The sequence below is a fragment of the Micromesistius poutassou genome, assembly GCF_964030765.1.
Source record: "Micromesistius poutassou genome assembly, chromosome: 23".
Classification (NCBI taxonomy): Eukaryota; Metazoa; Chordata; class Actinopteri; order Gadiformes; family Gadidae; genus Micromesistius; species Micromesistius poutassou.
The window spans coordinates 10,003,735-10,019,423 of record NC_140293.1 but is presented as its reverse complement, the minus strand read 5'-3'; the positions used below and the strand labels follow the sequence as shown (position 1 = coordinate 10,019,423).

The window sequence follows — 15,689 nt, the reverse complement described above, 5'->3', positions numbered from 1 at the left end:
CCCTGGGGTCTAACCCCCTGTGTTTAACATCCACCCTGGGGTCTAACCCCTGTGTGTTTAACATCCACCCTGGGGTCTAACCCTGTGTGTTTAACATTCACCCTGGGTCTAACCCCTGTGTTTAACGTCCACCCTGGGGTCTAACCCCTGTGTGTTTAACATTCCACCCTGGGGTCTAACCCCTGTGTTTAACGTCCACCCTGGGGTCTAACCCCTGTGTGTTTAACATCCACCCTGGGGTCTAACCCCTGTAGTTTAACATCCACCCTGGGGTCTAACCCCTGTGTGTTTAACATCCACCCTGGGGTCTAACCCCTGTGTTTACACATCCACCCTGGGTCTAACCCCTGTGTGTTTAACGTCCACCCTGGGGTCTAACCCCTGTGTGTTTACATCCACCCTGGGGTCTAACCCCTGTGTTTAACATCCACCCTGGGGTCTAACCCCTGTGTGTTTAACATCCACCCTGGGGTCTAACCCCTGTGTTTAACGTCCACCCTGGGGTCTAACCCCTGTGTGTTTAACGTCCACCCTGGGGTCTAACCCCTGTGTGTTTAACATCCACCCTGGGGTCTTCAGAGGGGCGTCGACCCCCTGCTGAGCGCTGACCTTGTAGGTGTCCTTGAAGAGCTTTGGCAGCGCGTGGGTCCACAGGCCGCTGGGGTACTTCAGCAGCAGCTCCTCCAGCCGCCGCCGCAGCTCGGGGGTGAGGCCCGGGGAGGAGGGGGAGGAGGAGGAGGAGGGAGAAGGGGAGGGAGAAGGGGAGGGGGAGGAGGAGTGGGACAGGGGTTGAGGTTGGTGTCGGGGGCTGGGGCGGGCCGGGGGGGCCGTGGAGGAGGGGGGGGGTCCGGGGACCGGGCTGGGCGGGGGGGCGGCGGGTGCGCGGCGGGGGCCCGGAGGGGCGGGCGGCGCACGGGGGGGCCTGTCGCTGGGCGTGTCCACGGGGGTGGCGGCGGGGGGGGAGGACGGGGGGGAGGAGGACGGGGGGGAGGAGGAGGAGGAGGAAGGCGGCGGGGGTGGGGGGAGTGGGCTCCTTTGCGGGGTAGAGGAGCAGCTCGGACCGGTTGCTGCTACAGGGCCTCTCTACCTGGAACACAGAGGGGGGGGGGGGGGGGGGGTGGGTCACAGGTCAGTACAGTGCAGCGGGTCACTCCTCCCAACACACCACCAGAGCAGGGGGGGCCGTACGGTGCAGACGTGCGTCCAGAGCCTCCAGGTCCTGCAGCGTTCCGGCGGGGAGCTCCTGCTGGTACAGCTCCCTGTAGGTGTGGGGCAGCTTGGACGCCCAGAAGCCGTTGCTGTACTTGGCCAGGATCTCCTTGAGGTGGCCTGGACCTGCTGCGTGCCGCCGGCCTTCCCCCGCGCCCGGCCGCCCTCAGCTCGGGCTGGACGGCGCTGAGGGAAACACACACACACACACACACGCCACCGTCTAGATTCAACCTGCACCACGACATCAGCAGCCTCCTGGGCAGGGCTCGGCCACCTCCGCTATCAAAAGGGCCATTTCTGGTCCCTCCCGTCAAATAGATGGAACTGTAAACTGTAATGTGTAAAGTGCCAGTGAGTGGAGGCGGTTAGGGTTAACCCTACCGGGGTTAGGGTTAGGGTTAGGGTTAGGGTTACCGGGGGGCTGGGGGTTAGGGTTAGGTTTAGGGTTAGGGTTACCGGGGGGCTGGGGGTTAGGGTTAGGGTTAGGGTTAGGGTTAGGGTTACCGGGGGGCTGGGGGTTAGGGTTAACCCTACGGGGGGCTAGGGTTAGGGTTAGGGTTACCGGGGGGCTAGGGGTTAGGGTTAGGGTTAGGGTTAGGGTTACCGGGGGGCTGGGGGTTAGGGTTAGGGTTAGGGTTAGGGTTACCGGGGGGCTGGGGGTTAGGGTTAGGGTTAGGGTTACCGGGCGGCTGGGGGTTAGGGTTAGGGTTAGGGTTAACCCTACCGGGGGGCTGGGGGTTAGGGTTAGGGTTAGGGTTAACCCTACCGGGGGGCTGGGGGTTAGGGTTAGGGTTAACCCTACCGGGGGGCTGGGGGTTAGGGTTAGTGTTAGGGTTAGGGTTACCGGGGGGCTGGGGGTTAGGGTTAGGGTTAGGGTTAGGGTTACCGGGGGGCTGGGGGTTCCTGGAGAGGTGGGCGTTGAGCTCCTTCTGGAAGCGCGACGGGAGGGTCATCCTCCTGTCCAGCCTGCTGGCACGGCCAGGTGGAGATGAGATAGCATCAATACATATTTATATACATATATACATATATATATATATATATACATATAAACATATACAATACACAATGCACACAATACGTGAAGCAGCCCACCTGTCTGTTTGGGCTCTGGGGCTGGGGAGGCTACACACCTGGTGCACATTGAGTAGTCAGTGTGCACCGCCTAAAGATCCCCTATCATGCTTTTTTAGGGTTAATAATTGCATTTGGGGGTACTACTACACTAGGGTTACAGGGCTGTATGTTAAAAATACACCTAATTATTATTCATACACCATTTTTGCAAAACCAATTTCCGCACCTTCAGAAACGTCCTGTTTTGTGTCATTTCGCTTTAAGGTCCCCCTCCCGAGTAGCCCAGTCTGCTGTGATTGGTCAGCACGCCCACTCTGTTGCGATTGGTCAAACGCTTTGAGCGCGTGTCAGAAAATTCACACCCCCGAGAAGTTGTAAACATTGCGGGTAGCCGAGAGGCGGGACTTCTTCTGCACCGCCCTCTGCACAGTCGGACGTCACACTGTTACGGAAGTAAAGTTTGAGCGCAAACTAGCCGTTTGATGCACTTAATGAGGGCCGTTCTCGGTGGGTGCGTATACTCCCCCTGGCTCAGACTGAGATTTGTCTACACATACATACATACGTCATATAACAGTCTAAAGCAGAGGCAAAAGTCGAAAAAGCATGATATGGGATCTTTAAAGCAGCCGTCTCCACACACAATCAGGGAGGGATCTTGCACAGCAACAACGGGGCACCAGCAGCATGTTGTCTGCAACCTCTACAATAAACCGCCTCAGCCCCTCCGCCTCCGTCCGGTGTCTGGAGGAGCCCGGTGAGAGACCGCGAGGCTACACACATTCTCCCTCATATTGTAAATCCTTCTAGACTTAAGGCCTACAATGAGAATTCCCCAGAATACCAAACGATTGTAAAGTGCCACTGCCGTTATACATAAGGGGTTATCAAACAAACAATAACGACATTTATGGAAGGAAAGCGTAACGCAGTAAATTGCACACAAAAGATTTCGGCCCAAAACACTTTTCCTTTTGAAAGCTTGGCAATGCTGTGATATCATTCATTCACCCAAGCTCCCCTAGGGATATCTGTCTGTCACGCACACAACCAGACGACTCATCGAGATGACGTCCATAAAAACATTAGGACAATTGAATCGTCAAAGTTTTGCGGTCAGTCCTAGTGTGTATAAATGTGTATCTGTAGTGTGTATGAATGTGTATCCGCAGTGTGTATGAATGTGGATTTGTGTGCGGATACAGTGCATACACACATGCATGTGTGGATATGCACTCACACACACACACACACACACACACACACACACACACACACACACACACACACACACACACACACACACACACACACACAGGGTGTGATAAATACCCTAAACAGAGAGATGTGCTGATTCACCCAGCAGAGGGTTAGCAGCGCTAAGCTAGCAGAGAATAAAATAGGGATTAGTTCTAGCTCCGCTCGCCATGGCTTCCAGAGACCCCCCATTGTGGTTCAGAATGAGAGAGGCAGACACAGAGCTAGAGAGAGACGCTGGGAGAGAGACAGACACAGAGCTAGAGAGAGACGCTGGGAGAGAGACAGACACAGAGCTAGAGAGAGACGCTGGGAGAGAGACAGACACAGAGCTAAAGAGAGACGGTGGGAGAGAGACAGACACAGAGCTAGAGAGAGACACTGGGAGAGAGACAGACACAGAGCTAAAGAGAGACGGTGGGAGAGAGACAGACACAGAGCTAGAGAGAGACGCTGGGAGAGAGACAGACACAGAGCTAGAGAGAGACGCTGGGAGAGAGACAGACACAGAGCTAGAGAGAGACGCTGGGAGAGAGAGAGTTAGTGAGAGAGGGAGGAGAGGGACACCGTCTCTGAGAGAGGGAGTTAGAAAGAGAGCTAAAGACAGAAACACATTTAAGAGAGAGAGAGAGAGACATTGGCATAGAGTTGGCGAGAAAGGAACAGAGAGACAAAGAGGAGTGATGTCATTTTTTTTAAGAATGGACGGCAGAAAGCGACACGCTGAGTCTTTGGAAGGGGGGGAACACATTTGGCACAACCAAAACGTTACCATCAAATGGTATGGTCACCACGAGAGCTGGATTTTAGTAAGCTACATAGCACCATAACACACACAAAGCTAAACCATTTAATACTCACACTTCCAAAAATAATAATATGAATATTTATCAATAGCTAACTAAGCATAATAAATATAGAGTAAAATAGATAATACATAATAACTTAATAGATAATAATATTTGTCAGACGTTGTGAGTTCTACACGAACATGTCCTGATGAACTGATCAGACCTTCTGTCAGGACGAACCCGTCAGGTCAGAGGCGGTGACTCACTTCTCCGTGGGCGTGGCCGGCTTCTTGCTGGGCGAGTGCTGGTTGGGAGGCTTATTTGGATGCACCCCAGGCTTGCCCTCCGATTGGCTGTCCCTCACGTCCCTCGCGTGTCTGAAGTCTCCATGTCCCGCCCCCCGGCCTCGCCCCCCCCCTCGGCCGCGGTGCTCCGGCTGCCTGAGAGACGTCTGAGGCTTGGCTGGCAGGGAGAGAGAGTACAGAGTACAGACTGAGTCCACACACACACACACACACACACACACACACACACACACACACACACACACAGGGAGAGAGAGTACAGAGTACAGACTGAGTCCACACACACACACACACACACACACACACACACACACACACACACACACACACACACAGGGAGAGAGAGTACAGAGTACAGACTGAGTCCACACACACACACACACACACACACACACACACACACACACACACACACACACAGGGAGAGAGAGTACAGAGTACAGACTGAGTCCACACACACACACACACACACACACACACACACACACACACACACACACACACACACACACACACAGGGAGAGAGAGTACAGAGTACAGACTGAGTCCACACACACACACACACACACACACACACACACACACACACACACACACACACAGGGAGAGAGAGTACAGAGTACAGACTGAGTCCACACACACACACACACACACACACATACACACACACACACACACACACACACACACACACACACACACATACAGACACACACACACACACACACACACACACACACACACACACACATACAGAGACACACACACACACACACAGACACACACACACACACACAGACACACACGGACAGACAGACAGACAGACAGACAGACACACACACACACACACACACACATACAGACACATACAGACACACACATACATACATACAGACACACACACACACACACACACACACACACACACACACACACACAGTAGCCCCCAATCATTTTCCCGCCCATCTCTCTCACGCTCCACTATTCTTTCACTCTCATAGATACATAGATATATACATATATACATAGATATATATACATAGATATATACATAGATATATAGATATATACATAGATATATACATAGATATATAGATATATACATAGATATATATACATAGATATATACATAGATATATACATAGATATATAGATATATACATAGATATATATACATAGATATATAGATATATCCATAAATATATATCCATACATAGATATATAGATATATACATAGATATATAGATATATACATAGATATATATACATAGATATATAGATATATACATAGATATATATCCATACATAGATATATAGATATATACATAGATATATAGATATATACATATATATATATACATAGATATATAGATATATACATAGATATATATACATAGATATATAGATATATACATAGATATATATATACATAGATATATACATATATACATAGATATATATACATAGATATATAGATGTATAACAGATATATCTTCTATCTCCTCAGCCAACTCTATCAAGAACATTTCCTCTCACTAGCCCTCCTAGTGTGTGCAAGTCATCCTTCTACTGTGTGTGTCTCGCTCTCTCTCTCTCTCTCCGTCTAGCTCTCTCTCCCAATGACACAGCACAGCTGATGGGCCGGCTGCTTTTTCTGTCCCCCCCCTCTCTCTCTCTCTCTCTCTCTCTCTCTCTCTCTCTGTCTCTGTCTCTGTCTCTGTCTCTCTCTCTCTCTCTCTCTCTCTCTCTCTCTCTCTCTCTCTGTCTCTCTCTCTCTCTCTCCTCTCTGTTAATCTCTCAAGTGTTCCTCCTTCTCCCTTTCACTGCTCTTACAATCACCCAGCCTTTGTCTTATATACTGTATAACACAAACACACACACACACACACACACACACACACACACACACACACACACACACACACACACACACACACACACACACACACACACACACACTCCCACACCCCTGCTCTGTTGCACAGGTGAAGTTATGTATGACTTCCAAACTTAAACACCCTCAGACACACACACGCACACGCCCAAACACACACACCTAATCTGGATGTACACACATAGACATATGTGCATGCATATCAATTGCCTTAACGATGGATAGACACGCAGAAAAAAATCATATACATAAGGATATATAATAACACTCACACACACACATTTGTCCTAAAGACAAGGAGGAACACACACACACGCACACACACACACACACACACTAACACCAACTTGCTCAGGGAAAGCAGACGTAACGTCACCTCGACAACATGGAAGCACAGCCACCGATTCCTGTCTCTCCAGCCCCGGAGAGGAGCAGACAGAGAGAACGAGAGAGAGCGGAGGAGAGAGAGAAACACAGTCGCGGGAGAGAGAGCGAGAGCGAGAGAGAGAGAGAGAGAGAGAGAGAGAGAGAGCAGACATCAATTGGTCCTCAGCTTGAAGCTGGAAGAGAATTCTCATCCCCCATTTCTCTCTCTCTCTCTCTCTCTCTCTCTCTCTCTCTCTCTCCCCCTCTCTCTCTCTCTCTCTCTCGCTCCCCCCTCTCTCTCTCTCTCTCTCTCTCTCTTAGGCTCTCTGAGACGTTCTTCCTCTGCTCTCTCCCTCTTACTGGCCTGTGTGGTCTCTGTTCTCTCTCTTAAAGGAACAGTCCACCTATTTTCCATGAGAAGATGATGCAGGAGCTACAGGGAGTTGTGTCATGGAGTTCAGATCAGGTCACTATATAAATGAACACCTTTTTTATTTTAGGGTCAATTGTTTCCTTTAAACTTTTTTGTTTTACATTATTATGGTTGTGTATCACAGCTCAGTGTGCAAGCGTGTCCATATAAGTACACAGTTTGTGTGAGAGTGTGTGATTGTGTGTGTGTTAATCACACCTCAAACTATACTATGTATTGTTAGCAACACACACACACACACACACACACACACACACACACACACACACACACACACACACTGGCAGGCGAAATAGGCAAGTCATCCATCTATTCTCTATCAGAGAAGATGGCTTATAATACAAAAATACCAAAAATACCAAAGTCAATTTACCAATGTACTTTTTAGGTTATGATTCACTGAATGGCCAAAAGTTGGAAACAATCAGCAAGTTGCGACAAACTGAATGACTTTTGACCAAATATTTTGATGCTCTCAGTGCTGTCTGCTATGTCTGGATTTAAAACAATAGCCTGCACCCATCCAGGGAGGGAACATGCTTAGGTCTAACTGTTGTTCTTTCATAGACATGGAGTTGAACCCATGACATGTTGTCATGGTTTAAACAGTCCCGACCACCGATTCCAAATGTTCTCGATCCTGTGGTGGTTCACAAATGGACTCGTGCCATCGATTTTTCCAACAATGGTGTCTAAATGAAGCCCCCTTCACACACACACACACACACACACACACACACACACACACACACACACACACACTCACAAAACAACTCACCGTCTCCACTTGCATCACCAGAAACATAACAAGTACGATGAATCTTTCCTAACCTTTCCATTGTGACAGTAACGCTGTCAAACTTGTCCCAACCAAACCAAAACCAACCATATAGTTGAATGGAGCTAAGCATGTTCTCAGATTACAGTGTTGGGTTGTGCATTCAGGAATAGTCTTTGTATTAACCTGGTGTAAAGTTGGAGACAATACAAATGTAAAGAGCGCATACCAAACTCGTTGGGGTGTAAATTGTAGCCTGCTAACCAAACCAGACCCAAACACAATTGTTCTGATACTAATGTCATATTATTTAATTGATTGTAAAAATTCATAAAAAACAAAATGCAGTGTCTAGACTCTCTAGGTTGTCTGAGTGCAAGACACAATGCACTGGGACCACTGAGGGCTCTATCTGAAACCACACTGAGTCACTTTGGATGGAGGCGAGAGAAATACTAATATCATTTATTTTCTCTTTGTCCAAAGTGTGTCTCCTGTGTGGATAACTAATTATGTTCCCGTGTGAGCCACTGTCTGCGGTCTCCTTTTGTTTCTGTATCTGCGGTTCTCTCCAAGAAAAGATATTTTCCCTGTTCACATTTTTCATTTGGGATATTTTCAATCTCTGCAAACCGGTTCACCCCCCGCTGGCTATCGTTCCTGACCACAGCCTGTGTGTACGTCCACAGTGACCAGCCTGACTGCTGTTACAGCCTGTGTCCACAATGACCAGCCTGACTGCTGTTACAGCCTGTGTCCACAATGACCAGCCTGACTGCTGTTACAGCCTGTGTGTACGGCCACAATGACCAGCCTGACTGCCGTTACAGCCTGTGTCCACAATGACCAGCCTGACTGCTGTTACAGCCTGTGTGTACGGCCACAATGACCAGCCTGACTGCTGTTACAGCCTGTGTGTACGGCCACAATGACCAGCCTGACTGCCGTTACAGCCTGTGTGTACGTCCACAATGACCAGCCTGACTGCTGTTACAGCCTGTGTGTACGGCCACAATGACCAGCCTGACTGCCGTTACAGCCTGTGTCCACAGTGACCAGCCTGACTGCCGTTACAGCCCCTCTTCACAGAGGTGTCATGGCAGGACAAACACAGGGTGATGTCAATCATGGCGTCCACTGCACTCCTGACCATCCCTGAAGGAGGACCCCCACACTGTAGGAGGGACCCCCCCACTCTGAAGGAGGGACCCCCCCCCCTCTGTAGGAGGGACCCCCCCCACTCTGAAGGAGGGACCCCCCCCCCACTCTGAAGGAGGGACCCCCACTCTGCGTTCCTCCTCTAGATTTCTTCCTTGCTGATTAAGCCCTTTGAGACTGTGATTGAGGGCTAATTTAATTGAATTTAATTAACATGGTGAGTGTGCGGTAGCTTCACTAGTCCGGAGCTCGGCACATAAACAGAGCCCCCCCCCCCCCCCCCCCGTCATCATGAGCAACACGTGTGTCTCCGCTCTCCTCTTCCTCCTAAGCCTCTTCCTCTTCCTCTTGACTTTCCTCTAAAGACAAACCCGGAGCGTCGCCCTGACGGAGCGTCGTCCTGACGGCGGCCCTACCGTTGAGGATGAGCGGCACGGCGGGCTTCACCCTCATCTGGGTGTTGACCAGGTGGGCGGGGCCCGTCCTCTTGGAGCTGCGCTGCCGGGCCACCACCTTGGCCACCTTGGTCTCTCCGCTGGCCGCCGCAAAGTACGCCGTCTGGGGGCGAGCGGGGGACGAGAGGAGCCGTTAGATACGGGTTGATGCACATAGCACATCATTATATGTTCTTTATGTTATTACATAATAATAATAATTGCATAAATGAATGAATTATTATTGTATTAATTGTTAAATTGATAGCGCAGTGCTTCTGTGTTAATGGGGAGCCTGAAATAGCGCTGCATCTAATTTGACACTATGTCAAATATTATTATTTATCTATTTGGCTAGTATCAATCAATAAGCATTGCAATTGAATCATTGAATAAACAAACAATGAAGCCACATTAAACATTGACTGTTTCCCAGGTGAAAGGTTCTGGGTTCGATCCCCTAAAGCCTGCAGTCTTCCTGTAACAGGCTCCTTTATGACCTGATTCACAGCAATTCGCTCTGAATCCTCCACCTTCCATGGTGGATTAGAGCCCCACCCCTCCACCCCTCCACGGTGGGTCAGAGCCCCACCCCTCCAAGGTGGATCAGAGCCCCCCCCCTCCACGGTGGGTCAGAGCCCCACCCCTCCACCCCGTCCACGGTGGGTCAGAGCCCCACCCCTCCACCCCTCCACGGTGGGTCAGAGCCCCACCCCTCCACCCCGTCCACGGTGGGTCAGAGCCCCACCCCTCCACCCCGTCCACGGTGGGTCAGAACCCCACCCCTCCACCCCGTCCACGGTGGGTCAGAGCCCCACCCCTCCACCCCTCCACGGTGGGTCAGAGCCCCACCCCTCCACCCCTCCACGGTTGGTTCAGAGCCCCACCCCTCCACCCCGTCCACGGTGGGTGAGGTACCTCTCCGCTGCGGGGCCGCTCGGTGCGCACCACGGAGGGCATGCTGGCCAGGAGGCCCTCCAGCTGCTCGTGGCCCAGCAGCCTGTGGGGGATGGCCTCCTGGGTCAGGGCCTTGTACTGCGCCGTCAGGCGGGACAGGGACACCCCGGACGGGTTGGCCTGAAGGACCTCCCGGAGCATCTTCTTCACCAGCTCCGCGTCCGCCATCTGGAGGGAGGAGACATGTCGATCACAGAGGGGTCTGCTGCGCACAACGGGACCGGGGTGCAACGCCCAGAGGGGGGTCCCTGTGTGCTTGAAGAGACTCCTTGAAGTGCTCTTCAGAATGAAGCAGATCATCATGTAGGAGCCTTCATCCAAAGTGTGCCCCCCCCCCCCCCCCCCCAACACTGGTATACTGCGTGATAGGAGCACGCATGTCATTAATAAGCTGGTACGGGTTAATGTTAAACTCTGCTCTAACAATGGGGAAACACAGACCTTGACCATGTTTACTGAACACCATTAAAGTGACAACCAGCAAATAGGTGACTACTTCATTTGAGCAGACCCAGAGTATGCTTACAGCTATGTATCGTTTTTCTATTTAACTTTATCCACATGTAGCCTGGCCTCGTTCTGCTCCTGAGGAGCCACATGGCCCACCGACCGAGGTGACCTTTCCTTTGTTAGCCATATCTCTGTAACTTTGCTTTCTCATCAAGGCACAAAACCGTAGCACTATGTTTACCTTAAGCACAAAACAAGTACTAATCAAAGTGCTTAAAATGTGATTTAAAAAAAAGATGCTATAAAATATCACAGGCAAAATATGATGGACTTGGACCCAGAGACCGGGGACACACCCTCAATGTTTTCACTTTTGTTTCTTTCACTTTGGACTGCTCGACAACTCTTGACTCTTGACAACCCTTGAGTGCACCTTTGACACTGTTTTTAGCAGGCCTATGCCTAGTAAATGACTGTTTGAATCATGTTGCAGTGACAGTACCCTATACTTGGGGTACCCCAGTGTCTCGGTGGGGAGTAGTGAAGGGGCTCATTTCTACTCATGGGCCTACAACCATAATAACATTTCTTAAAAATAATGGATATAAACTGGGGCAATAAATAACAAACCAATTGCATTTCCATTCTATAATGGAATATAAAAAGTAGAAAACAAGTAGTGAAGACAAGCAGAAAAGTCTTGGTTGTCGCATGTTCCCTTGTAGCCATGGACTAAAACTGCATTTATAACATTGAATTGTGATCACAGAAGCCATCGGGACGGGGGCGGTGACGTCATCCGTCACGCTGCCGCTCCACACCCATTCAGTCTGCTATCGTCTCACAAACCGGGATAAAGTTTCACTCTCTTTTCATCGGAACCCAGTTTTCGCGTCAACCGGTTTGTGCGACGTCCCTACTGTTCTGTTTCTAACTTTCTAACCGGTTCGCAGGTCCTGTCATCTGTGAGTTACGTTATCCCAACAGTGATCCGCCGCACAGGTTACAACCCATGGAGAGGATAAAGTGTCCCGAGTTAATATCAAACCCCACCCAGCCTAGCTCGGCACACACACACACACACACACACACACACACACACACACACACACACACACACACACACACACACACACACACACACACACACACACACACACACACACGCTCACACATTATCTACCGTAACACACGGACACAGAGTCGGTCTATACCTTGAGAAACAGACTGGGTGGCTGGGTGCTGAGTGGAGGACCTGTTGCTGCCACGTTCCGCTGTCAGTCTGTCAGTCTGTCTGTCCCACCGGGTCCTGCTGTCAGTGTCTGCTCCCGACCGAGTCGATCTACCGGACTCAGGCCGGGCCCTGATTGGCTGGCAGCATACTGTCCCGGGCTAATTAACATAACGTCGAGACGCAACCATCTCCACGGCGACACCCCGGACACACAGGAATGTACAACTATATATATATATATATATATATATATATATATATATAGTTGTACATTCCTATATATTATATTCCTATATATATATATATATATATATATATATATATATATATATATAGGCATATATATATATATATATATATATATATATATGTGTGTGTGTGTGTGTGTGTGTGTGTGTGTGTGTGTGTGTGTGTTAACTTGGATTAATGGGTCTATAGGCCTACCTTCTATGGATGTCAATCGTTTTCTCCATATATCAAGGAGCAGTTACATGAAGAAGGCTATGACAGGTTTACACGCCCACTGTTTGGGGATTGTTTCCTACGCTTTCGTTTGTGCAGAAACACCTTGACACTCTTAATGACCTGAATAATTTAAACTTTATTATTTAAAAATAATCTAATAATTCAGGTTATTCCCAATATACATCGTCATATATATTATTTAGTATTAACTCATGGGCCTACAAACATATTTTAAAATAATGGATATTATTCGGACAGTAAATAACAAACCAATTGCATTTCCATTCTATGATGTAAAAAGTAGAAAACAAGTAGTGAAAACATTAATGTAGTTGAGTTAATACGTTATTGTCTCCTGTCCTACAAGCACACATACTCTTGGTTGTCGCGCGTTCCCTTGTAGCCATGGACTAAAACTGCATTTATATAATTGAATTGTGATCTATGAATACAGTTTCAGGTTTTGTTGTATCTTATACTTTATATAACATTAGTTATAACACTTTATCTATTTGAAGTTTCTGGATTCATTCTCTTACTTACCTACTCTCTTAAAGTATACAAACATTGGAGAACATTCTCTAATCCAAGCCATATATATATGACGGTTAAAAAGCACGGTCAAATACAAACATTAGGTGGTATGCATTACCTACATGTTTCTCTCTCTCTCTCTCTCTCTCTCTCTCTCTCTCTCTCTCTCTCTCTCTCTCTCTCTCTCTCTCTCTCTCTCTCTCTCCTATATAACCCTATATATGTGTGTATATATGTGTGTGTGTGTGTATATATATACTAATAACTAATTATATATATAGGCAATATATATAGGGCTATATATATCTAGATTTATATCTATATATAACCCTATCTAGGGTTATATTAAATTAGAGATTAAATTAAAACTATTACAACGTTTGTATTTAATTAGAGATTAAATACAAACGGTATGCATTCCCTGTATGTTTTATACACATCACTGACAGCAGTCCAGTGCGGTGTGTGTTGTGGCGGCTAGTAATTCCTGTCACACACCGGATGTTCCAGCTGTCTTACCGGAAGTGTCCGCGGTGTACGTACTGCCTCTCTTCTGTCAACCCTAGTAGGTTTCCAAACAGTCCTATTGTTCCGTCTCTTTCTCTGTGGACACCACACTATATACTATATACTATACACTAACTCCACAGAGCTGGGACCAGGTAAGAGTCCGGATGAGGACGAGCTCTGGATAGCCACACACAGCTAACTGCCATTAGCTCCGGTGCTAATTTAGCCTGTTTTTTTAACGAATTCTTGTTTATTATTTAATTATTGGTGTAATGTAACGTATATGTCTAGACCCCCCTCATCGTCGGCGTGTACTTGGTTTGTGTTGGAGAGGTATTCACTCGTGAATGTGCTTTAAGAACAGTGCAGTGGAGCCTGAGGTTTGAGCTTGGTTTTTGAGATAACGTGATGGGTGTAGTCATTATGGAGGTGTAGTCATGATGGAGGTGTAGTCATGATGGAGGTGTAGTCATGATGGAGGTGTAGTGATGATGGAGGTGTAGTCATGATGGAGGTGCAGTGATGATGGAGGTGTATCCCTTGGTTGTGTTCATGATGTAGCAGACACTTATGAAAACCTCCGTTCAAGATGTCCATTGAGAGTTAGCAGATTTAGATATTTGACAGCTCGCCCCTCCCCACAAATATTTTCTAAATCTACGAGTAGGTATGTTTACATTTTGCTTCCCCGTCGAGTGTATGATCTCAAACCAGCTCTGTGGGGGGTGAGTACAGTACAATACAGAATGATTGCCTCCCCCTCTCCAAAAGCATCCACAACATTGTCACTTTTAGAAGACATGATGACACTTTGTACTGCCTCACGGAGAGCCCTCCCCTTTTCCCTCCCCTGGTCTGTCTTTTCCCAGACAGTTGTGAACTTGGTGATAGGAAAGGCATTTCTTTAGTTTAGGACATCTATACTGAGATATAAGAGTGTATTCTGTACGAGTGCCATGGCGTTAAACAGGAGGCACTCGTTTACCCCGCGGGTAAGTGAGATTACATTTTGAGTAGTTTACTTTCATAAAAAAAAGAAATAGGTTTATGCTGGATTTCATGTCTACAATTGTATATAGAAAAAGGATACTGACATTCGTAGGCAATACTTACCTGAACGTTGTCATGTAGCATTGTCCCTTTCTCTGTGATGCCAGGCAGGTTTGTAATACACATTTAAATAAGCTTACCCTTTCTGTGATAGACATTTTGTTTTAATTTTAGTGAATCTCATAACCATTCCCTTAATCTAAAGGCTAAAGGCAGTGTTTCTTCCTCTCTGCTGAAGTACTAATGAAAAGCTGTGTAGTTTCCCTATCCTGTATACCAATGTGACTTCCAGGCAGCGTGAGGTTCACATGGTCCCGTCGTATGAGAGGGTTTCAGGCGGCTACATCCCAGGCGCTCCGTGTCTCTGTGAATAGACCACTTTGTTGTCAGGGGGAGTTGTTGTTTTGTGTCTATTGCTTGTTTTACTGGCATATGACTTGGTGTCTGTGAGTCTGTTGTTTGTCTCCTCGGCACATGGCTTGAGGCTCTCCTCCCTTGACCCAGTGGTCACCACTGAGTAGCTCTGTTGTTTACTGCTGTTCCCCCTGCTGTGGGAGTCCAGTGGGAGTTCAAAGTGGAGCCAGTGGTCGCTCATCAAGGGAAAAATGTGTCGCGTGCTTTTACTCTTTCATGAAATCGTAGTTAACCTTATTCAGTGGGGTTTATCAGGAAACTCTAAACTCTAGTGAATGTAATTTGTGATGGTCATACATGGTATAATAGATGTACAATGAATGCATTTCCTCCTTTCCTCTCTTCTAATCTCTGCCATTGCCTCTCTCTT

At 48.1% G+C, this 15,689-nt stretch overlaps 2 protein-coding genes across 5 annotated transcripts in view; one reads left to right on the top strand and one right to left on the bottom strand.

The window, feature by feature from the left end:
- Positions 1–15,089, bottom strand: part of LOC311368784 (tudor domain-containing protein 7B-like) — a gene marked incomplete at its 3' end in the record, with an annotated part of 15,573 nt that extends 484 nt beyond the window's left edge. The window contains exons 1-9 of the mRNA XM_084487559.1: positions 14,969–15,089; positions 10,624–10,830; positions 9,688–9,829; positions 4,604–4,799; positions 2,099–2,181; positions 1,384–1,395; positions 1,189–1,353; positions 1,075–1,087; positions 566–808 (exon numbers count right to left, since the gene is read on the bottom strand). Of these exons, the coding sequence (XP_084343685.1) occupies positions 566–808; positions 1,075–1,087; positions 1,189–1,353; positions 1,384–1,395; positions 2,099–2,181; positions 4,604–4,799; positions 9,688–9,829; positions 10,624–10,830; positions 14,969–15,031 (1,124 nt within the window). The 5' untranslated portion in view covers positions 15,032–15,089. The remainder of the gene's footprint in view (positions 1–565; positions 809–1,074; positions 1,088–1,188; positions 1,354–1,383; positions 1,396–2,098; positions 2,182–4,603; positions 4,800–9,687; positions 9,830–10,623; positions 10,831–14,968) is intronic.
- The window catches only part of dctn1a (dynactin 1a), a 31,523-nt gene continuing 29,688 nt past the window's right edge, over positions 13,855–15,689 (top strand). For 3 of the 4 annotated variants that reach the window (XM_084487607.1, XM_084487608.1, XM_084487605.1), the window contains exon 1: positions 13,855–13,910. The gene's annotated coding sequence lies outside the window, so the exon portion shown is untranslated. Of the gene's footprint in view, positions 14,008–15,689 lie in introns of all 4 variants that reach the window. The other variant, XM_084487606.1, reaches the window with a different exon arrangement.